This window comes from Desmodus rotundus, chromosome 4 (genome assembly GCF_022682495.2).
Source record: "Desmodus rotundus isolate HL8 chromosome 4, HLdesRot8A.1, whole genome shotgun sequence".
NCBI lineage: Eukaryota > Metazoa > Chordata > Mammalia > Chiroptera > Phyllostomidae > Desmodus > Desmodus rotundus.
This window is the reverse complement of record NC_071390.1, coordinates 114868824-114892206: the sequence shown is the minus strand read 5'-3', so window position 1 is coordinate 114892206 and position 23383 is coordinate 114868824. Positions and strand designations below refer to the sequence as shown.

The following is a 23383-nucleotide window of genomic DNA, read 5'->3' as shown; positions in this document are numbered from 1 at the left end:
TTTCTGCCCTTTCATTCTAAATGATAGCTTTGCTGGATACAGTCATCTTGGATGTAGGTCCTTGTCTTTCATGACTTGGAATACTTCTTGCCAGTCCCTTCTTTCCTGTAAGGTCTCTTTTGAGAAATCAGCTGACAGTCTTATGGGAACCCCTTTGTAGGTAACTGTCTCCTTTTCTCTTGCTGCTTCTAAGATTCTCTCCTTCTGTTTCATCTTGGGTAATGTAATCATGATGTGCCTTGGTGTGTTCCTCCTTCGGTCCAGCTTCTTTGGGACTCTCTGAGCTTCCTGGACTTCCTGGAAATCTATTTCCTTTGGCAGATGAGGGAAGTTCTCCTTCATTATTTGTTCAAATAAGTTTTCAATTTTTTGTTCTTCCTCTTCTCCTTCTGGCACCCCTATAATTCGGATGTTGGAACGTTTCAAGATGTCCTGGAGGTTCCTAAGCCTCTCCTCATTTTTCCGAATTCTTGTTTCTTCATTCTTTTCTGGTTGGATGTTTGTTTCTTCCTTCTGGTCCACACTGTTGATTTGAGTCCCAGTTTCCTTCGCATCACTATTGGTTCCCTGTACATTTTCCTTTGTTTCTCTTAGCATAGGCTTCATTTTTTCATCTGGTTTTCGAACAGATTCAACCAATTCTGTGAGCATCTTGATAACCAGTGTTTTGAACTGTGCATCCGATAGGCTGGCTATCTCTTCGTCGCTTAGTTGTATTTTTTCTGGAGCTTTGAAGTGTTCTGTCATTTGGGCCTTTTTCTTTTGTCTTGGCGTGTCTGTTACTTAAAGGGGCGGAGCCTTAGGTGTTGGGGGGGGTAAGGCTGGTTGCTGTGCTGTGACGCTGTACGTGGGGGAGGGGCTGAGAGGGAGCAATGGCACTTGCTCCCCTCTCCACCAGATTTCAGTCTTTCACTCTGCTACCCACAGTCAAACTGGGCCCCTCTGGTGCTGGTTCACGAGTGGGTGGGCCTGTGCACCCCCCAGGCCCCTGTGAGTCTCTCCAACGACCTCTCCCGTGAGGCTGGGAGTCTCTCCTGCTGCCGCCCCAACCTCCATGGGCGTTTTCAATCAGAGATTTGAGGCTTTATTTCCCCGAGCTGGAGCCCTGGGTTGCGCGGTCTGCTTTGCTCCCTGCCGTTTGTCTGGTTTATCTGTGCGCGAGTGTGGGGCCGCAGGGTGCTACCCGCCATTCCCCGAGCTGGAGCCCTGGGTTGCGCGGTCTGCTTTGCTCCCTGCCGTTTGTCTGGTTTATCTGTGCGCGAGTGTGGGGCCGCAGGGTGCTACCCGCCACTTTGCCTGCCCCGTTCTCTGCCACTCTGAGTCTGGCCCTCTTGGTTTATCTGTGCAAATGTGGGGCCGCAGGGTCTGCCCGTGGTCAGACTGCCCATTTGTCCCACACTCTGCCAGTCTCAGTCCCACCACGGCAACTCGAGTCCTCTCCACCCGGGCTGCCCGTCTCTGCCCCTCCTACTGGTCTAGATGAATGTTTATTTTTTATTTCCTTGGTGTCAGACTTCCTTGCTGTTCGATTTTCTTTCAGTTCTGTTTGTGCGAGGAGGCGCAGTGTGTCTACCTACGCCACCATCTTGGTTCTTCGTTGGCTTTGCATTCTTAATGGAATCACTTTAATATCCTTCTTAACTCACTTGACATAATGCAAGATAACGTCATGAGGATGACTTTAGCACTGTGACTGGAGAACTTAATGGCTCATGAGAACTAGAATCTGACATGTCAGCTAATGTCTATGAGTTGTAGACCCTCAAATAGGAAGAATATGCAAATAATTCAGAATGGAATCATGCAGTAAATAGATACGTGGAATCTAATCAAGGGATGATACAGCCTGGAGGAAAAGTCCAGATTCAAATCAGACTTGAGAAGTAGTAGAACTCAAAAACAAATGACAGGGACTCTGAAATAATTGATTTGGGGAGTGAGAGACTTTACTGTTATAAAAGAGCTCCATCTTCTCTCACTGTGGTCCAGAAAAATCACTCTAGACTTGTAGGGGCTGGTGGGCTGGTGTCCCTGCCAGCGTTTCTCTGGCGTAAGCCCCTGAGAAGAAGATAAATTTCACATTTTCTTGGAGAGGTTGTCTCTACTTCTGTTGGGTTGACATTTTACTTGAGGAAGTAAGTATCTTTAACCCTGGGAAGCTGGCTTAAATATAGAGGTGATAAAATAATTCAAACCTAATAGTTTTATCTTTTTTTCTAAGTTTATTTAATATCTTTAAAAATTTGCCATTTTGAGGACGACAAGCATGTATATAAAACAGATTAGCCTTATGGTTCCACTTTAAATTGTGTAATTAATTTAGAATAGTGATACATTAAACTGTATAAGAAAAATTTTCACATTTTTAAATAACATTGTAATGTTTACAAGAACCTTGGATTTATTATACTTGCAGGTGAATTTGCTGGCTTCATGAGAGTTAAATGCCTGGAAAGGCTTACTTCTAACTAGTTGACATACAGGGGTGGCCAAAAGTGTTCAGTTGGCTGACAAGTCCATTACGATTTTTCTGTACTCTGGCTCTAGTAGTTCTTAGTTGTCTTTAACTTCAAAAGAAACAATTTTGTTAGATTGTATTGTGACAGCTGTGTGCATATCAGTGTGCATTTTTTGTAAAAGTCCAAGGTGAGGCTTGACCCCACGACCCTAGGATTAAGGGTCCTGTGCTCTACCGACTGAGCTAGCCGGGCCACCTTCAGTGTGCATTTTTTAAAAAAACTTAATCAAAATTGGTGACTTTTTGTGCAGCCATTTTAATATTGAAGATGGAATTAAACTAAAGCATGGCCAGTTAAAGAGCTTTGTTGCTCTGGTGATCAGTTAAGTATGAAGCCACCAGAACACACCCACACATAGCATGTATTCTTAGGCTTCTGTGTTCATTGCCAACCAAAGAATGGTTTCCAGAGTCTAAGTCATCTTCTGCCCTGTCTCCTAGAAGGTATTCAGGTGCTGTTCATCTTCTGATGTGCTGTTCATCTTCTGATTGGTTCGCTGCATTTCCTGGGTTGCTGCAAATGTCTGCTGCTCTCTAATTTCTAAAGCAGATAATCATTGCACTCAGAATTTTTTTGAGTTTGATGCTTTCATACTGTGATTTCAGCCTGCTTCTTTGGATTTGGCTGACTTGTTTCTTTACCACAAAGACAATTGTGATAATTGTATGGTCCTAATTTAGCTTACCACCGTATTTATTGTAATTCCTAGTCTGCTGACACCAAATGTACATCATTAACATTTCCTACTTCATATTCTAATAATTGGAACAAGTAATTAAAATACTGAGTTTGGAATGTTTTTCTCTCTGCTTATGCCTTTTAAAATGATGCCTTTTTTGATATATGTTTTTCTTTTTTCTTTTTAGTATCATTCTTCCACTTCCTCAGAATGTGAAGGATTATTTACTTGATGATGGAACTCTGGTGGTTTCAGGAAGGTAAAGTATATCAGAAAACATTTTTAATACTTTTATCATAAAGAATGTTATTAAATCTCAGCTATTGCCATTTAAAATAAATATATTAGCTTTGGCACCTTCCCCTTTCCCCCTTTTTTCCCCTAGCTAAAATTATGTGCTGATCTTTATCCTGAATTTTTTGTCGATGCTCAATTACTAAGATTTTCAAAATTGGGTACTTCCTTCTCTAATAATTGCAAGTTACGAAATTGGGCGATTCCTTTCTCTCTGCCTTTAGAAAATGGATGTGATGATAACTCTTCCTTCTGGAGATGGGGATGGCAAGGGAAGTTATCACCCTTTGGGATTCTTCAGTGTTTAAGATAAAAAATTCCCATTCATTGCAAACAGAAAGCTTTACTAAGGTGTGTCATGTACGTCCTTAGCATTTTGTTCCCCACAGTTCACTCACCACAGCCCCACCTCCACCTCCTCAGTTCACATAGTCCCTCTATTTGTAAAAGGAAGAAGTTACTATGCTTTATGTCTTTTTAGTGCAAACTTGAAAAAGTTTAAGCATTATACAATTTCACGATGTTTCTAAGTGTGTGTTCAGGTCTCTACTCAGAAATCACGTTATGCTAGTGCTCCTCTAACACCGTCCTTTCTAGGGTAGCCTGGTGCTAACCAATCCTTGCTGGTTTTGTACATCACTGTTTTTGCAATTCTAGGTTGGAAATAATTTCCCCTGAGAATTGTTCAAAAATTGTTTTACTGTGGTACAATGTAGATTACATAAAGTTTACCAGGTTAACCATTTTGAAGTGTACAGTTTATTGGTCTTAAGTACGTTTACCTATTGTACAGTCATCACCACCATCTATCTCCAGAACTTGTCTCATCTTGTAAGACTGATAGCTCTCTGTGCCTTCGTTTTCTTGTCTGATATCGTAGAACTAACCACAGCGTTGTGGCAGGGATAACGAGATAATATGTAAAATGTTTAGCCCAATGCCTAGCCTGTTGTGTGCTTTTAAGAAGTATTAACTGCTCTCAGATCATCATTAATTTCAGTCTGAACATTAAACAAACACACCAGTAAATATATAGGTGAAAAACTGTGATAATGCTGTGAAGGAAATGGGGAGGGTGCTGACATATTAAGTCACTGGGGGTGGGAGTGGGGCAGAGGATTGCAGGCAGGGTCAGGGAACACACTGGAGAAGTAACTTATGAGCCTCTGAGATACGGAGTTTGCGTGGACGGAGTCAGTTGAAGGGTGGAGGGAAGAATCTTCTAGGCTGAGGTAACAGCATTAAGGAGGGCTCTGAGTTATGGAAGATCTTCACATGCAAGAAACTAGTAAGAGAGGGTCACGTGGTTGGAGCATGGTAGGGGTGAGTGGTGTGAGACTCAGTTGTTGAAATGAGAGAGGTGGTTAGGGTTCAGGTTGAGGTGTGTGATGGGGGGTCATGTTAAAGATCCTCGAATTTATTGTGAGTTCCGTAGGAAGGTATCGAAGGGCTCTGAGCAAGAGTGACTTCAGCAGACTCAGTTTGTGAACGATGACCGGTTACTGTGTGGGACATGCAGACTAGTCAGGAGGATTGCATTGGACCAAGTGAGAACTGGTAGTAGTGGCTTGAACTGAGATGGTGGCATGGGAGCGGGAAAAGTGAATGGAGCTCGTACCTTCAAACCTTGGTGACAGAGAAGGAAGTGGCAAGAATTACTCTCATTTCTTCTTGAAAATTATAGGTATAATTTAAATGAGGTACATTTACAATAAAGAGCAGTTTTTAAAGGTATAATTTGATGAGTTTTGACAAATAGATACACCTATTTTACCACCACTCCATTGAAAATATTGACCATTTCCGTTCCCCAGAAAGTCCCTCGTGTCCCTTTTTGGTCTATCCTTCTACCGCCCCCTTCCCACCCAGGTAAATACTGGTCCAATTTCTATCTCCATAGCCTAGTTTTGTCAGTTCTAGAACTTCATGTAAGTGGAATCATATCGTGTGTATTCTTTTGTGGCCGGCATCTTTAATTCAGTGCAATGCTTTTGAGATTCATCTGTGTTGGGTTTCATCATGAAATAGCTTTTCTCATACTTGCCTTTTTAAAGCTCCACTTTTGTGTTTTGTGTGTGGGCTTGGGTGAGTATCCCTCTCACTATATCCCTTGCTATCCTAGTCTTTTTGTCTCCCTGAGTTCAGATAGTAAGTTTGTTGAATGAGTATGTGTGTGTTTAAAGTATTTATAGAAATTCCATGGCTGCATTTATTACTATACTCTGTGAACATTTTACCTCTTTTGTAATAGAGGTGGTAACTTGAATCAGGCCCACAAATCGGGTGTGCCTCAGATGGCCTGATTCACAGTGAGCCCAAGTACTAATCCTCACTGTCCCTTCCTAACTTCTTTCTTTCCTGACCTGTCTTTCTTAAGGCAGAATGATATAAGATGCCAATTATGAAATATGTATCAGATGTGTTCATGGTTTGAACCTTCACAACTCTGCCAAGAATTAATCTCTAAGTTGGTGATGATATTAACAAATAATAGTGTAAGTACATCATTAAAAAATGGTTCCACTCAAATTTGTTAAGAGTATATTGTATACTACGTGTTATGTTAGCAATCATGGGAAAGGCATATCTTTCTCTGTAAATCAAGAAATTGATACATTGGTTTAATCAGTCTGAGATTTTGGTTAATGTATATGTTTCCTCAATTTTAATCAACTTTTTGTAATTCTGTAGAATTGAGTTTCTAGATGCACAAAGCTAAGAACCAAATAGACTCACTTGTTAGCTTTCACATAGGCTAAAGTTTCAGAACCTCTATAATTCTTGGCACAGGGCAGGTCCTCTCTTGGTCTTGCCAAAGTCACTTACGCAGCTGTAATGATATGGTGGCTTCACGGAATGGGGTGGCCTCATTTACATGTCTGGTAGCTGATGCTGACTCTCAGCTGGGCCTCTCTTTCCATGCGGTCTCATCCTCTAAAAGTCTAATATTAGCTTCTTTACATAGTGGTGGCTGTGTTCCTAAAAAGAGAGTGGAAGCTGAAAAGACCTTTTTGACACCTAGGCTTAGAATCACAAGGGATCTGTGCTACCTTTTGTTGTTCATAAAGCGTCCTAAAACCAGTCTACATGAAAGGGATGGGAAAATAAATGCTATTTCTTCATGGGAAGAGTAGCAAAGTCACCCTTCGAAAGGGCTTGTCTAATGTGATGGGAGGAATTGTTGTAGCCATCTTTGCACTTCATCTGAGTTTTTTTTTTTTTCTTCTTTCTTCCATTGTGCTATGTCCTTGTGGGCCCTTTCATTCTGGAGACTTAAATATATTTTTCAGTTCTGGAACATTTAAAAATATTATGTCTTTGATAATTCCCTATTATTTTCTTGAGTCTGTTTTTGGAACCCCACTGTTATTTAGGTGTTGGATCTGCTGGATTAATTCTCCATATTTTATTATTTCTTATTGTCTGTTTCTTTGTTGTTTTACTTCTACTTTCTAGGTAATTTCCTTGATTTGCCATTCATTTTGAATTTTCAAATTTCAGCTACTTTCAGTTTCTACAAGTTCAACCTTCCCTTTTGTTTCTTTCATATAGCCTCCTGTTTTTTCATGGATGCATATCTTCTTTGATCTTTTCTTAAATTAAAAAAAATATTTATTCATTTATTTTTAGAGAGAGGGGACAGGAGGAAGAAAGAGGGAGAGACGCACCGATGTGTGAGAGAAACATAGATCGGCTGCCTCCTGCATGCCTCCAGCCAGGGATCTGACCACAACCCAGGCATGTGCCTTGACCTGTACTCGAAGGAGCGACCTCTCGCCTCACAGGACAAAGCCCAACCCACTGAGCCACACCAGTCAGGGCTGTCTTCTTTTATCTTTAAAGATATTAATTGTGTTTAAAATATTTTTCATTTGGTCCACTTTTTGCCTTAATTTGTTCCGTGTACCTTTTTTTCTCTTGGAGTCCCTTTTTAGTTTTCTGATGATTTTAGGCTTCTATTCATATTTAAGGCTGAGGGACACAAACACACACACATTTGGAAACTGTGGGCCTTGGTGGGGCTTGTTGACGAAGACTGCCAGCATTCAGCAGGCACTGATGAAAGATTCCAGGTGACATTATCTATAGGTCTTTCCTCTGGGCTTGTTCTGTTTCCATGGAGAAGGGTTCTCTGATCCGTCTACATTCTGGTAGCAGGGTGGGAGAATGGGAACCAGGGGTCTCACTGTTCATGACTTTCACATGGCTTCTTACCCTCTTCTAGCATTTCATTCCCATATGCTGTGGGCCATGATGGACCTGAGCCCTGAGCCTCTCTAGTTTACTTTTTCCCCAGAGAGTAAACCTGCTTACCCATGTGTGTGGAGGAGGATTAGTTGCTTGGGTATGCAAGTTGAGGAAGACTGAGTGAGTCTTGCTGCCCTTTTTATGGACCTCACATAAGTCACCCTGTTCATAGCCCAGAGCTTCAGTCTCATCATCCAGAGGTCTCCAGGTTCTCGCTGATGCTCAGTGGGCTATCCCCTCTGGCTTTCTGTTTTCCAGACTTTTGTTGCCATCTTCCTTCTGCAACTTTCTCTTTGGGATCTTCTCTGTCATTTTAGTGGAGTTTCACAATGGAACCTGTGGATAGATAAATGTCCACGGTTAACCAGCAGACTCATTTCCCTCGTTCTTGTAGTTTCTTGGTATAGGTCATATGCTGGCTGTTATTCTGATTATTGTTGCTTCAATTATGTGAGTTCTTCCTAGGCCAGTTGTTTGTAGTTGGGTATTGAGGAGGAGCCATGACTGTGTTATCCCTTTTGAGTTCTTTCAGCCTTTGCTTTCCCTAGGCAATGAGATTGGCTGCTAGGTGGCCCCATCCAAAACCTGCTTCTTCAAAGAGATTGTGTCTGCCCTGGCCAGGTAGCTCAGTTGTTTAGAACATCATCCCAGTACGCTAGAGTTGCAGGTTCAATCCTCGTGGATACAAGAATGAACCAATGAGATGTTTCTCCTTCCCTCTCTCTTCCCCCCTAAAAAAAAAAAAAATCAATAAAGAGAGTGTGTCTGAGTCTTTCTTTCTCTCTCTTTCCCCCATACCTCTACCATACCAGCTCACACAATCAATGTACATTGTATAGACAAACTGTTCTTGCCCCTCAGGGGTGTTCCATGAGCCGTGCAGAACAGCTCTTCACATGCCTCCTCTGGTGTCTTTCTTCATCTGTTCAACCTTCCTTGTCTCAGCAGCACTTTCTTATTCCCTGGATTCAGAATCGTGGATGATTCTTAGTGTCATCAGAGGTGGACTTTGAGTTGTCTTTCCCTTGTTTCTAAGTGATTTCTGAGAAAAGGGCAGACAGTTATTCTGCCATCTTTATGGTACTCGAATTAATTTCATACTGGTTTTATTTTCTGACTCACAAAGTAGACTTTTCCTAATTGAAAGGCTTTCTATATACTCAGTATACCTGAAATTATGTCTACTTGGTACCACGGCTGTTTTCTTGCTTAATTTTTGCTTTATGTTCTTTTAGGGAAGATCCTCCAACATGTTCTCAGCCAGACAGTGGTGATGAGGGAGAAGAAATACAGGTTGGTTCAAAATAAAATACTCTGTTCTGTAGAGTCTTCTCATTTCAATGGTCTCTGAAATAGTTCTGACGTTTATATCTTAGCATATATTCACTAAAGTGAGAAATTACATGAAAATCTCACTTTTATAATACTTTTATTTACATATATTTTGTGTTCAGGAAAAGATGTCACCTGTTTATGTATCATTTTTACATGGAGCATTGCGTTTTGAAGGCCCAGTACCCGCATTTACGTTTTTTTCTGTCCTCTCACCCATGCAGTGGTCGGATGATGAGAACACAGCCACGCTTACGGTAAGCGCCGCGCGCCAGCACGGGGACGGCCGAGCGCTGTCACACAGCTGCTTTGGGGTTCCAGTGCATGCCTCTGACTCCCATTTCCTCACCATTTCCATCAGCATTGTCTGTGTTGGCTGTTATCTGTTATTTAGAAAAATAGCTCGAATCATTTTTTATAGGCAAACATGGCCTGCCCTTTTTTCCCTTTGATTACAAGGAAATTATTTCAAGTGTATAACTGATGCTTTGACTTGTTTCTCTTAAGCTATGAAAGAGGAATCAAGTCTAGATCTGTGGAGTCTAAATTAAAGTGAAAATCTATATGCACTTACTCAAATATATTTAAATGTCGTAAAACATACAGTTTCTTTTAAGTGAGAGCGGAGAGGTGTATCACTGTAACCCGTAGCTTATATAAAAATGTAAAAGTTGATCCAGCATATTATAGTCTTTCAGGGTAACAGTGCTATTGCTGCTGTCAAATTTAACTTAAAATATTATTTAAATAAAAATGTATCTACAGGAATGAGTAAAGTAAAAAATGGGTTTCTAAAAATATGGTAGGTGAATGAAACTCCTCATACCTTGAGATAATAGAGAAAGGTTTTTATAAAATTCCCTATAAATAAATGTAAAGGCACATTGAAGGAGACTAGTTTTAGCAGGGAGGGTATGTTTTAATAGAATTCTAAATAAGATACTTCTGTTTAATGAAAGACATATGGTTTCCAGGGTACAAGGAAAAAGGTACAGATGCCTGAACTGATATATTTCCTTAGGTATAAAGAGCGTGCCAGCATATTCAGAATGGGAAAGATGGCATGTTTTATTTCACTCTGGCTGTCATACAGGTCAATCATTCTGTTTTTATGAAAATTCTATCAGTACAGCATATGTGTTAGTTTTCTGCCATATCCAGGGCACTACAGTGGGTTCTGTGAAGTTAAAAATCATGAATATAATTTCATTCCTGCCATCATGGAGGTTATAAATCAGTAGGGAAAGATGCCCCAATTTGGGTGAAGATGACAAAATGCTATCTTAATGAAGAGAACAGTTACAACTTAGGGGATCTCCCTTAAAGGGAGAAGTGACATTTGCTCTGGACCCTAAAAGCGGTAAGGATTATCGATATCGACTCATGTTTTTACACACAGGTAGGTAGCTACAGAAATTAATGGTATACGTGTGTGTGTGTGTCTATTTAATGAACTGTTCGCTGAGGCCTAGAAGTGATGGCACATGACATCACAACAGCAACGAACAGCCCTTGTGCCCTGTGGTTTCTAAACACCATTCTCCGTGAAAGGGAACCAAAGCTCCTGGGAGAAACTCAAGACTGGGGGTAGGAAAGTAGAGATGAGCACGCAACAGTGTGTTGTGTCAGAAGTGAGGAAGTGCTCAGAGAATGATGGGGACATGACGGAAAGGAACCAGAAGCCAGCCGTAGTGGGCGCCCACTGGCCGAATAGGTGGGCATCCTAACAAATGATGGAAGTAATGGACTGTAATCATTCACCAAAATTAGAATCCTTGATCCCACACTGACATAAATGATTAAATTAAATACAGGAAGCAGAGGGGGAAGCCCTTCTTTATAGTAGAAAAGGCACCAATGCAAAAGAAATGTGATAAATGTAGAAGTAGTGAAGTATTTATTAGAAGTATTTATTAGAGTTAGAAGTCACCATTTGGCTGATATCACAGGATAGATGCTAAAACTAGCGAGTGAATATTTGATGAGAAAGAGGATACTTGCATATTCTCAAAGTATCTCCACCAAAAGTACTTATTAATTTCAAAGGGAAAAATAGTAACTGTACGGTAGAGAGACCTGGCTAGTCAAGTGAGCAAAGTTAGCCTTGTTAGGATGGACACACCTACAGTTGTGTGCTTTCTGGTAAGATGCACGTCACCTGCCAAAACAGCATAACCTGAATCTAATCATGAAACTTCCACAGACTCACTGTTTTGGAAATTATATAGAATAACTGCCCTGTGAGCTTCAAAAATGTCAAAGTCATGAAAGATGAAGAACAGAGAAAGGAACTCTCTGATTAAAGGGTACTAAACAGACTTTATGACTAAATGTAGTGCATGATTCTAGACTGGATCCTGGGTGAGGAAAAAGTGTTTTCTTTTGCTGTAAAAGACACTTTTTAGGAAAATGGGTACATTTTGAATGAGATACTGATGAAATACGGTATTTATCAGTGTTAGCTCACTGATTTTGATAATTTTGCTAGGTTATATAAAAGAGTGTTACTACTTTTTAGGAAATGTACTGAAGTATTTAGGAGTAAATGGGCATCATGACTTCAACTTACTTAAAAAGTATAGGAAGAAAAGTGTGTTTTATATACATAAATATAAATAAATACACAATACCTGCATAGTTATATATTGCGAGGGAGTTGAGGGGAGAATGATAAAGCAAATGTAGTAAAATGCCTGAGTGAAGAGACATAGAAATTTTGTTACTCTTCTAATGCTTCTGAAAGTCTGAAATTGTTTTAAAATAAAAAGGTAATTGAAAAAAGTGATTGGGTTTCACTGGGCGGAATTAGATGTTGAGCAGGGGGTCGTTTATGGCAGAAGAACACTTAGTAGGGCAATGTGAGCCATGACCCAAGGCGGGAAAATGAAAGGTCTTGGCCAATGGTAATTGTCCACTAGTGCAGACACAAAAACATTGAGTTAAAAATGGAAGGAAAAAAAAAGAAAAACAGCCAAAGATGAATAAATCTCAAAAGCACAATAGTGAATTTCAAAGAGTACCATTAAGTTGCAGAAAGTATACATATCAAATGACAGCAGTTATGTTAAAATTTTTTAATGTTATATTTTGTAGGCAGGCACATGTATCACAAGTATAAAATCATGACTACAGAAGAACATGCCTAATTTTGTAATGATAGTTCCTTTGGGGAGAGGGAAGAATTAGGGAGGAGAGAAGGGAGGTAAAGAGCCTCATTTATATTGTACTGTTTTTTTTCCCCCTTAAGAAATTTAAAGGTCTGTATCAAATTGTTGAGTATTTGTCAAATTATTGAGTATTTGGATCCAAGAACATGGGTATATATATTTTTGTGTATTTTAAATATTTTATAATTAAAAAATTTTTTAAAGAAATAACTCCTTGTCCAATGGGTCTGGTGCAGGGATATGGTGGATAAAGTTGGAAAGATAGGTGAGCCCAGATTGCAAAAAGTCCATGGATGTGATTAAAGTGTGGATTTTACCCCACTTAGAATGGAACCTTTTCCAAGACAGCTGAAGTGTTATACAAATTTAAAGTCCATTCATTGAGCTATGAGCTTAAAAGATTACTGTTGGTTAAATCTGTTGAAGTAGAGTTTGCAGAAAAAGGTGGAACCATGACTCCCCTATAGATAAACAACTCTTTAACACACCTTGATTGTTTTATTTAACTTGCTAGGGAGTCAGGCAGTTGTTATATAACTAGTTCAAAGAGAACCCAAAGAACAGACACATTTATAGATCAGGAATATTGACAGGAATATGCAAATGAGGTAGAACTAGCTTTTCCTCATGGGTGGGAGGGGAGATGGCGGGATTTCTATCAGTCAGGACAGAATTTTCACATCCATAAGAAATACTTTCCGTTGTCATTGCTTACCTACAATTTACCTCCTTGTAGAATAGTCAGAAGACTCAGCTAGAATCGGATGACTGGGAAGGGAGCGCTCGATGTAGACAATACATAGTCCTCCACTGGAGCACAAATTTTTCTCTACAGTGCATACTTTTTATAATTTAAATTGGTGTTAGAATTCTTACAGCAGGACTTCTTAAAGTTGAATAATTTGGAGATTTGAGGAATCAATCACCTCTTTTAAAATGCAACATAAATTTAAAGCAATCCTTATATGTGAAGTTTTATAGGATAGGAAAATTTTATCTTTGAAAATTAAATTCCTTTGTGTTGTAAATTTTGTGAAACTATGCCAATTGTCAAAATTATTGCTAATGCATGTCTAACATAAGGGTTTTTGTGGATAGAGCTCCTGCCGAGCCAAATCGGCAACTTCAGGGAATTATAAGGAAATTACTGGTTTAGCATGAATGATAATTTCTTTTGATGAGGAAAAGAGAATGGAAAATAAAGGACTCCAACCTGTTACTCATTTTTGAACCTTCTCGCTAGAGTTTAGTTTTATGTATATAAGCTGAAAAGTCAGACAGAAGATGTAGTGGCAGACTGTCAAATAACTGAAAGATGTTGCTAACCAGTCTCGAGGCCGAGCACATCTGCAGCAGAAAAAAAAAGTTCGACTGGCCTGCTCTTGATCTCTTCAGTCGTTTCTCACTCGCCTATTGTTTAAAGCTGCTCTCTAGTTACAGGGATATATTTCCATTTTTTTAACATACATTTTTGGTATGCTTTGTCAGACTCTTGTTACAGTTTTCTCTCTGTCATAACTGGGTTAGATCTTGGAGATAAGGATAAGCCAGCGATTTCAATCTTTTTCACCTCATGGTACATATTAACTAATTAGTAAAATTCTGCAGCACACCAAAAAATATACCAGTATTTTTTGCCAATCAGACAAAAACATCAGGTATAATTTTGATTCATTCACACTGGATGGCTATTGTTGTGTTGGTTGTCATTTTTTAGTTTGACAATCTAAAGGAAAAGAGGTCAGTGCCCTAAATAGTCAGGTATAACATGTTTTAAAAATTCTTGGAGCACACCAGTATGCCTCCTGTGGTGTACCACAGCACACTGGGTGGAAATTGCTGGCATAAACCATTTGATTTACTTTTCAGTGTGTAGTTTGGCTAATGCTAGGCCTATTGTAACTTTTTCCCACCCTATGGAAGAGCTAGTCATTACCGGGCTTTTCAGAATTTGCAGCTGCCCAGTAGAGGGCAGCAAATGGAAAGGGATCCTGCGACTTTGTGGAGTATGTTAATACTTTTGTGTTGGCTCTCCTGCATGTTCCACTCCTGTCTCTCCTCACTCCCCTTTTCTGTACTTTCTGTCTGTGTCCCCTTTCACAGTGACACAGGCTCCAGCAGAGGGTGAAAGTAACTGCGTTAGAGTTCCTTCACCACTGTATTTCTTCTTACTTCCTGGTTAACATGAGACAGAATGTTTTGGTTACTTGCTTATATAAAATATGCATTTTAAAATTAACCAAAAAGGTTGGTTGATTTTAACTTCACCAAGGTCCTGTTTTTAAGTTTTGTTTATACTGAAACTTGTCTGGAAATAGATGTGTTTAAATACAGTTTACCACATAATTTATTTCTTATTCTCATAAACCTTTTGGGGGATTTGTCCAAGAATCTTTTCCTGCAAATGGAAAGGCTTCTGGGCCTTTAAATGTCAGGGGTTATTTCTGCGAATTGCACTATACGTACAAGTAGTACTCCATCTGTCTCTTTCCACTTAATAAAGAAATACTGGTTTTATGTAGGTGTTAAGAGTACCATTGATTTCCTTCCTCACATCCCCAGATGCCTTGTGACATCTGTCTTTAGCTATATGGATTTTAATTGTTTTAGAAAATGACATTTGGGCACTTGCCCCCTTTCTGGTAAATGTTATTTGATCATTAATTTTATGTAGCTGAGTTCAGAATTCTGATAGTGATTTATATTCTTAATTATTTTTAACTCCCTAAATAGTTTAACCTCGAGTTTTGACCTTGTTTTCTGCATTTACTGTGATGATACTGACTTGCCCAAATAATTCCTTCTTTCTCTCTGTAGGCACCAGAATTTCCCGAGTTCACCACTACAGTCCAAGAAGCTATCAATTCCCTGGGGGGCAGTGTGTTTCCTAAGCTTAACTGGAGTGCCCCAAGGGTAGGCCACATCAGTACATTTCTCGGTGTTTTAGGAGTCTTTGCTTTGCTGTTCATTTCATTTTATGTCCCCATGGAGGCTCTAATTATATTCCTAATTCTAGAGAAAATACTGTGGAATTTATTTTTATTTCCCCTGTTATTTTATTTTCCTGATTTGTGCATTACACTTTCCTGGCACTGTAAAGTACGGTAAATTTTGCCAAAAGATGTTTCAACTTCTCGTGGTACCGATCATGCAAGAAATCTGATGAAATATATGCTGTGTCCTTTTCAAAACTTCAGCTGTTCAGTTTAACAAATTTTTCTCTATTGAAAATTAATAAAATGTAAATGTCACAAGATCTAGAAATAGAGCAGTTTGGGAAGTCACCTGATACCTTCTTAAGTAAATGTTTGATTAACATTACACTGACAAGATTTTTTTCTAAGTTAAGGTCTGTGCAAAACTTTACTATTTTTTTCTAATCCAATAGAAAACAATTTTATGTCAGCTAAGCTCATTGAAAGAATCAAAAACTTATTTGCATTTTCAAAAATCAATTCATGCTTATCTTTTTTATTCTAAAATGTATGACCAATTGTACTTAATCTAATTTTTATTTTTACTTATTAAAATTAATTACACACATACATGGTTTAAATTTTCAAAAGCTCTGGTTGCTTGCTACAAAAATCAGCAAATCCTGATATACTTCGCTTTACCATATCCCACTCAGAGGCTTTTAAATATTTCAGTACATTCTTTTGTTATTTTCCCCTATTTCTTTATTCTTCAGTTTTAAGTATTTATTATTGACTTGCTACTCTAACACAGAAAGATTCAGCTTTTATCTCCTGTCCTCATTACTTACTTATTTTTAAAATTGTATTTTATTGATTATGCTATTACTGTTATCCCAATTTTTCCTCCTTTTCCTCCCTCCACCCAGCACCCCACACTCCCTCAGGCAATCCCCCCAACATTGTTCATGTTATGGGTCATGCATATAAGTTCTTTAGCTTCTCCATTTCCTATACTGTGCTTTATATCCCTAGGGCTATTCTGTAACCACCTATTTATACTTCTTACTCCCCTCACCTCCTCATTCCCCTCCATCCCCCTCCCATCTGGCACCATCACATGCTCTCTGTGTATATCCATGATTCTATTTCTGTTCTTGTTTGCTTAGTTTGTTTTTTTAGATTCAATCGATTAGTATTTTTGGCCATTTTATTATTCATAGTTTTTATCTTTTTTTCTTAAATAAGCTCCTTTAACATTTCATATAATAATGGTTTGGTGATGGTGAACTCCTTTATTTTTTTCTTGTCTGGGAAGCTTTTTATCTGCCCTTTGATTCTAAATGATATCTTTGCTGGGTAGAGCAATCTTGGCTGTAGGTCCCTGCTTTTCATGACATTGAATATTTCTTGCTAATCTCTTCTAGCCTGCAAAGTTTCTCTTGAGAAATCAGCTGACAGTCTTATGAGAACTCCTCTGTAGGTAACTAACTGCTTTTCTCCTGCTGCTTTTAAGATTCTCTCTTTATCTTGAACTTTGGGCATTTTAATTATGATGTGTCTTGGAGTGGGCCTCTTTGTGTCCATCTGGTGTGGTGATTCCTGGAGTTGCATGTCTATTTACTTCACCAAATTAAGGTTAAGTTTTCTGTCAATACTATTTTAAATAGATCCCCAATTTCTTGCTTGTTCTCTTCTCCTTTTGGCACTCCTATGATGTGAATGTTGGTATGTTTGAAGTTGTCCCAGGGTCTCCTTGGCCTATCTTGGTTTATTTGGATTCTTCTTCTTTTTCTGATTGGTTGTTTTTTGCTTCCTTATGTTCTAAATCATTGATTTGATTCTCAGGTTCATCCACTCTACTGTTGTTTTCCTGTAAATTGTTCTTTATTTCAATTAGTGAATCCTTTGTTTCTGACTGGATCTTTTTTATGCTGTTAAGGTCCTCACTAAGTTCCTTGAGCATCCTTATATCCAGTGTTTTGAACTCTGTATCTACTAAATTGATTATCTCCATGTTGTTTAGTTCTGTTTCTGGAGTTTTAATCTATTCTTTCATTTGGGCCATGTTTCTTTGTTTCCTCATTTTGGCAGCCTCCCTGTGTTTGTGTCTATGTATTAGGTAGAGCTGCTTTGACTCCATGTCTTGGTAGCTTGGTCTAATGTAGTAGGTGTCCTGTAGGGTCCAGTGGCAGAGCCTCCCCTATCACCCAAGCTGGGTACTTGAGGTGTGCCCTTTGTGTAGGCTGAGTACACCCTCCTCTTGTAGTTGAGCCTTGGTTGCTGATGGGAGATCAATGGGAGGGATTTACCCAGGCCAGTCAGCTGCAAGGACTGGCTGTGGTTACCGGCCACAGTTGGTGTGACCGCCAACTTCTGCCCTCTGTGGAGGATCAGCTGTGCAGGGGCAGGGATGTGGTACTCCAACATGGTCTGTGGCCTGTCAGCAAGAGGTACAGGGATTGGAGGTTGGGGGTTCACTGAGGCCAGCAGTATGGTTGAGAGAATTTAGGAAGTTATGAAGCATGAGCCAAGACTAGCTATTCATATGGAAAAGCCACTGTTAATTGCTTGGGTGGGCCAGTAAGTTGAGTGGGACAGAACCTCAGGGGATCTGGAAGGTGGGGCAAACAGTATTAGCCAGTTTGATGGAGTCTCAAGTATGCCACCCATCTGCCTGTTCTGTGGCTCTGTGGGGGGGGCTCAGAAAAGGGACACTTCTCTGTCTACTTCTGTGTCTGGGAGAAAGCTGTCCCCCAGCTCTCGCCGTGATGCCAGAGACTTCAGTTCCTCCCTCTATGCCACTGGTGCCTTTCAAGCTGCTATCCTGCTTCTGGAGTTTAAAGGGAGTGAATCTGAGTAAGTGTGTGTTTGGGTTTTTTAAGAGGAACTGCTCAGGACTCCAGAAGTTTCTTCTGCCAACTTACTTCCCACTGGTTTTTCAAGCAGAAGTTATCAGGACTTATCTTCCTGGCACTGGAACTCGGGGCTGGCGGGGCCTGGTATGGGGCTGAGACTCCTGTGTCTCAGAGTATCCCTCCTGAATTTTTGTCCACCACATGTAGATGTGGGACCAGCCGGTTCCATGTCTCTGCTCCGCCTACCAGTCCAGATGGATATGGTTTCTTTAATTCCATAGGTGTCAGACTGCCATTCAGTTCGATTTCTGTTGGTTCTGAGTGATGGTGGTTCTATGGTTTAGCCGTAATTTTGCTATGGTTGTGCTAGGAGGTGAGCCATGTTTACTGCTGTCTCCATCTTGACTGGAAGTCTAGGCTTCTTCACTACTTTCTATTCTATTCTTATTACAGTAATATACTTTTCATTGGATTAGTATTCAGTGTTTCTAATGTGATTTTGCAAACACTATGACACATCGATATATACTATACTATGGTAACTTGTTTTCTTATTCAACATTTTGTTTTCCCTGGACTTAATAATTGTTTTGTTTATTCAGTTGCATGGCTTATGTAGGTATTTACTATTGTTTTAGTGGAGTTAAATCTCTGTGTTCAATATATATCTTTAATCAGAAGTTCATCATCTTTTTCTTTGGGAGGAATTAAAAGAAATTATAAATAAGTTACTAAAACTCATTTTTACTGTATACTTGAGAAGTAATTTAAACCATACCTTACTGCTAAACTGGGCTGAGGCTTTCCACTTAAGATACTTAAGATAGATAAATCATTTGAGTACCCACTACATGCCAGTGCTTCCCTATATTGTAGATAATTGGATAGTTTTTAAAAAAAATCTCATTAGTTTTCTCAAAATTACATTATTGTCCCGTGTCTGATCTATCTATGGGAGAAGTATGTTTAAAAAACCTTTTTTTAGATTTTATTTATTTATTTTTAGAGAGAAGGGAAGGAAGGGAGAAAGAAAGGGAGAGAAACATCGATGTGAGAGAGAGATACATCAGTTGATTCCCTGTCATATGCTCCTTGGTCGGGTACTGAACCCACAAGCCAGGCATGTGTCCTGACCGGGAACTGAACCCATGGCCTTTTGCTTTGTGGAACGATGCCTAACCAATTGAGCCACACTGGCCAGGGCAGAAGTATGTTTTTTAAATGATGATTATTTTATCATTTTTAGGCACGTTTCACTATGCTCTATGTCTGTTGTGCCTGATATTCTTACTTTTTGTTGTTGTTGTTGTTGTTCATATATATGATTCACCATTTAAAATTGGGATGGTTCAGAATATCTTACCTTCTTTGTCCCAGATTTGATGTACATGGGTCTTAAGTGCGCTAGTCAGACTTCAGCTGTTTCAGCTCTCACTCCTCAGGAACAGAAAGAAAGGGAAGGATCTCCTTTTCTTAGAGAGTAGTTAGTCAGGCTGTTTATTTACACCCTGATCTTCCAGCTGAAGTGTCAGCATCTCTGATACTTTTTTTCCCTTCTTTCATTATTAACAAGAAAAACTTAGGGAGGTGCTTGGGCCTGAGCTGAAAGGTAGGTAGGACTTTAACATCTGTGTTCATAATGAGTGTCAGCGTGCAATGGTTTTGCTATTCATTGTTTAAGTGTTTAACTGACATTTGACACCATAGCTAAAATTCTTACTTGGCTTTTTTTTTAAGCCCTTGAAAAAAAAGCGTTATTGTTTTGGTGTATAGGTCTGAGGTTTTTTTCATAGCAATTAACTTGGAATATATACTAAGTAGCATGTGTTTTGTTATTTAGGATGCATACTGGATAGCAATGAATAGTTCTCTGAAATGTAAAACCCTCAGCGACATCTTTCTACTGTTCAAGAGTTCTGACTTCATCACTCGTGACTTTACTCAGCCGTAAGTACGTCTCTTGTTCTCCCACGTCAGCGGTTTCTGTACTTGTGAGAATTCTTCTACAGACAGAACTCCATTAGTTCAAGAACTGTTGTAAACAACAGTGCCATGTAACAAGTCTATTTCATGTTCTCAAATGGCGTTTAAAGCAAACCTTTCTTTTCCTTTTACAGAAATTACTATACAATGAAGATCTTTAAATGGGTTCTCTATATCTCTGCCCATTAAATATTTTGGTTCTTTTCTTATTATAAAACAAGTGTATAAATGTCTAACTGTTTTGCTTTACACCTGAAACTAATATAAAATAATATTGAATGTCAACTGTAATTGAGAAATTAAAAAATAAATTAAAAAATGTAAAAATAAAGGACAAAAAACACCCCTAGTATATGCTTACATAGAGACACAAAATTAGGAACTATAGCTAAACAAAAACAGGAAATGTAAAAGTACCCCTGATCTCACCAGTTTTATATACTTCCAGAATTTTATCTATTATAGGTATAATATAGATAGACCTGGCTCAAACTATACTCTAATTTTTTAAAACAAAAATGGGATCATGTAGTTCATATACTTAGTAGGATGCCTTTGCACTTATCAGTATATAGCAAATATTGTTAAGTGATAGTAAATACTTAAATGCATTATTTAAAATTAACTTAAATAGTATCCCACTGGATAGCAGTAGCATAATTTGTTTGGCCAGTCTTCTATTCTTATGTATAGTTCTGCAGTGAATATCTAAATCCTTGGGCACTTTGCTAATTTTTCCTTAGGGTAACTTTCCAGAAGTGAAATTGCTGTTTTTCCTTCCTTCGCCAGTTACTCTGTAGCTAAAGAACTCGGGTCTGCTGTCTTCATCACAGGCAGACAGCACAACTGCACTGTTGAGCTCTGGCCGATCCTTTGTGCGTCTTTTGTTCTGTCATCGAGTAGCGGTTATTCTTGTGGGTTTCTTGTCCTACCTCATCTTAAACAAAGCAGTAATCTCAACTAATCTTTAAACTGACATCTAAAATAAAACATATCACAAAATCTAGAAACTAAGCAGGTGAAAATATTGCATGCCATTTCCTCCCAATCCGTCCAGTTTATATTTTATTTTTTTATTTATTGATTTTAGAGAGAGAAGGAAGAGAGAGAAACATCAATCTACTGTTCCACTTTTTTATGTATTCATTGGTTGATTCTTATATGGGCACTGACCAGGGATTGAACCCACAACCTTGACATATTGGGGCAATGCTCCAACTAACTGAGCTATCCAGCCAGGGCCCCAACCATCCACCTAGTTTGCCCTGCCCACTCATTCATTTGAGCTTCAAATACTTTTTTGAAGAGGAGCATGGCAGGAAAAAATAATTCACTACATGTGAGTTGTGCATCAATTCTTTTGCATCTGAGTTCTGCAGCTTGGGCATACATATATCTTTAGTATTACATTCATTAAATAAAATGAGGTTAAGTAATAGTAAGGGTTTGTGATTGTGTTGGAAGTTTATTATGAAAGGACTTTAGCTGTATTGGTGTTAGGTGTATGGTGCCCTTGTTTTAGTAGTAGTGCAGTAGCATTGTCATTCTAGGTGATACCCTCTGTTTAGAGGAAGTCGTGGCCATCTTTTTTCCCTTATAAATAAAGCCTTTTGATATCTAATGCTTAAAGAGGCCTTGAAATATATTAAAAGTCTGTACCTATTAATTTGTTAGATACGGACTTTTGTGTACCTTTAATATTAGTTGAAGTCAGAGTATGAGGAAATCTCTTTCTTTCCAAAAATAATAGTAAATCACTTTTAATTCTCTGTGGCTGTTGGTTTTCACAAACATCTTTCCAGTGTAGTGATCTTCTGTCTCCTCTTAGCCCATCCCTCCTTGTCTTACATGAATTTAACTGTGATTCCAGTGGGAGGTAGAAGTATGAGTCAGTTGTTTGCATTTTGTACCTTTTGACTTTTGCGTGGGGAGGAAGTTAAATCAGCAAGTGAATTTGAAGCCTTGAATTAAAAGTGTTTACCCACAGAATACCATCCTTCTCTTCATATAAATAATTGGGAGTTGGCAGGACCTAATGCCAAGCACTCAACTTTCAGCCTCGCAGGACTATTATGTCATCCTTTTCTGGAAATGTTTCTCAGTATTTAGTTACAGAACAATTAATGTCTTACCATAACATAAAAATCCTTATTGATAGGCCCTTTAACGAAAGACGAATTTTTGTCACAAAGTCTTTTCAGGACCCCTTAAAGATTAAACTAAGAGTATAATTCTTATCCTGGCTGAGTAGCTCAGTTGGTTAGGGTGTTGTCCTGATACGCCAGGGTTGAGGGTTTTTCCCCAGTCAGGGCACATACAGGAATTATAGGAATCAACCAATGACTGCGTAAATGAGTGGAACAACAGATCGATGTTTCTCCTTTTCTCTCTCTCTCTAAAATCAGTAAAGTAAAAATAAAAAATATAATTCTTTGAAATGGATAGGGTGACATTCGTGCTCTAATCTGATTCATTCCTTCTATCGGTGAGAAGATTGAGGCCTAAAACTGTTGAGTAATTGTTCCCACAAGCTAATCAGTAATTAGAGTCTGGAGATGGGTGATGTCTAGGGCTAGTCAGCAGCCCAGCACTGTGACAGGACCCAGGCTTCTGCAGTCTTTCCCTGCTGCCACCCTTGGCTATTGGCTTGGTATTTGGGTTTATCACCTAATGGTTACAAGATTGCTGCTACAGTTTCAGGTATCACATACAGACATGACTATATATGAATCAAAAATGAGGTGTGTTTCTTCTCATTATTTGTATATGAGCAAGTAAAGCATTCTGGAAGCTTTCCAGGAGAATTCCGTCAGGCTCATTCTTCACACAGTTCCCCAGCCCAATCCAGTACTTGGCAGAGGGAACAGAAATGCCATGATTGGTTTAGACCAGGGGCTCTCAAACTTTGGCAACATCAAATGAGCTGGGGAGTCTGATAAAACACAGATTGCCCTACCCCAGTGTTTCTGGTTCAGTAGGCTGGGAGTGGTACCCAAGAATATAATTTCCAACATGTCCCAGATGATCCTGGTGCTGTTGGTCCAGGCTCTTGCCTTGAGGAGTACCTAGATTAGTCCACCATAAGTCCCTGGAATCCTGGAGGGGAAGGCGGAACACAAGAGCTTCCTGATAGGAACAGTCACAATTCCATTAGCAAGGGTAAAGGTTAGGGATAGCTAGGGGATTGACCTCCTGTATTGTCTACACTGTTGGAATTTTACATAGAATATTAAGTATACTTATGTTTCCTGTTCCTCCAAAGGTTATTGTATCCAAGGAACTTTAAAACAGGGAAGTTGTAATAGGACACATTTATCATCATCTGTCCACATTGTACTTGCTGAGTGTATTATTTATTTCCCCAATTATAAACATTCTATGTGATTAG

At 39.1% G+C, this 23383-nt stretch overlaps 1 protein-coding gene across 6 annotated transcripts in view; it reads left to right on the top strand.

Moving 5' to 3' along the window:
* Window positions 1–23383, top strand: part of CDC123 (cell division cycle 123) — a 56124-nt gene that overhangs the window by 3283 nt on the left and 29458 nt on the right. For 2 of the 6 annotated variants that reach the window (XM_053922884.1, XM_053922886.2), the window contains 5 exons: window positions 3386–3457; window positions 8976–9033; window positions 9195–9329; window positions 15057–15152; window positions 19853–19959. In XM_053922884.1, the coding sequence (XP_053778859.1) occupies window positions 3386–3457; window positions 8976–9033; window positions 9195–9329; window positions 15057–15152; window positions 19853–19959 (468 nt within the window). The remainder of the gene's footprint in view (window positions 1–3385; window positions 3458–8975; window positions 9034–9194; window positions 9330–15056; window positions 15153–19852; window positions 19960–23383) is intronic. The other 4 variants (XM_024580227.4, XM_045186193.3, XM_053922885.2 and 1 more) reach the window with 4 other exon arrangements.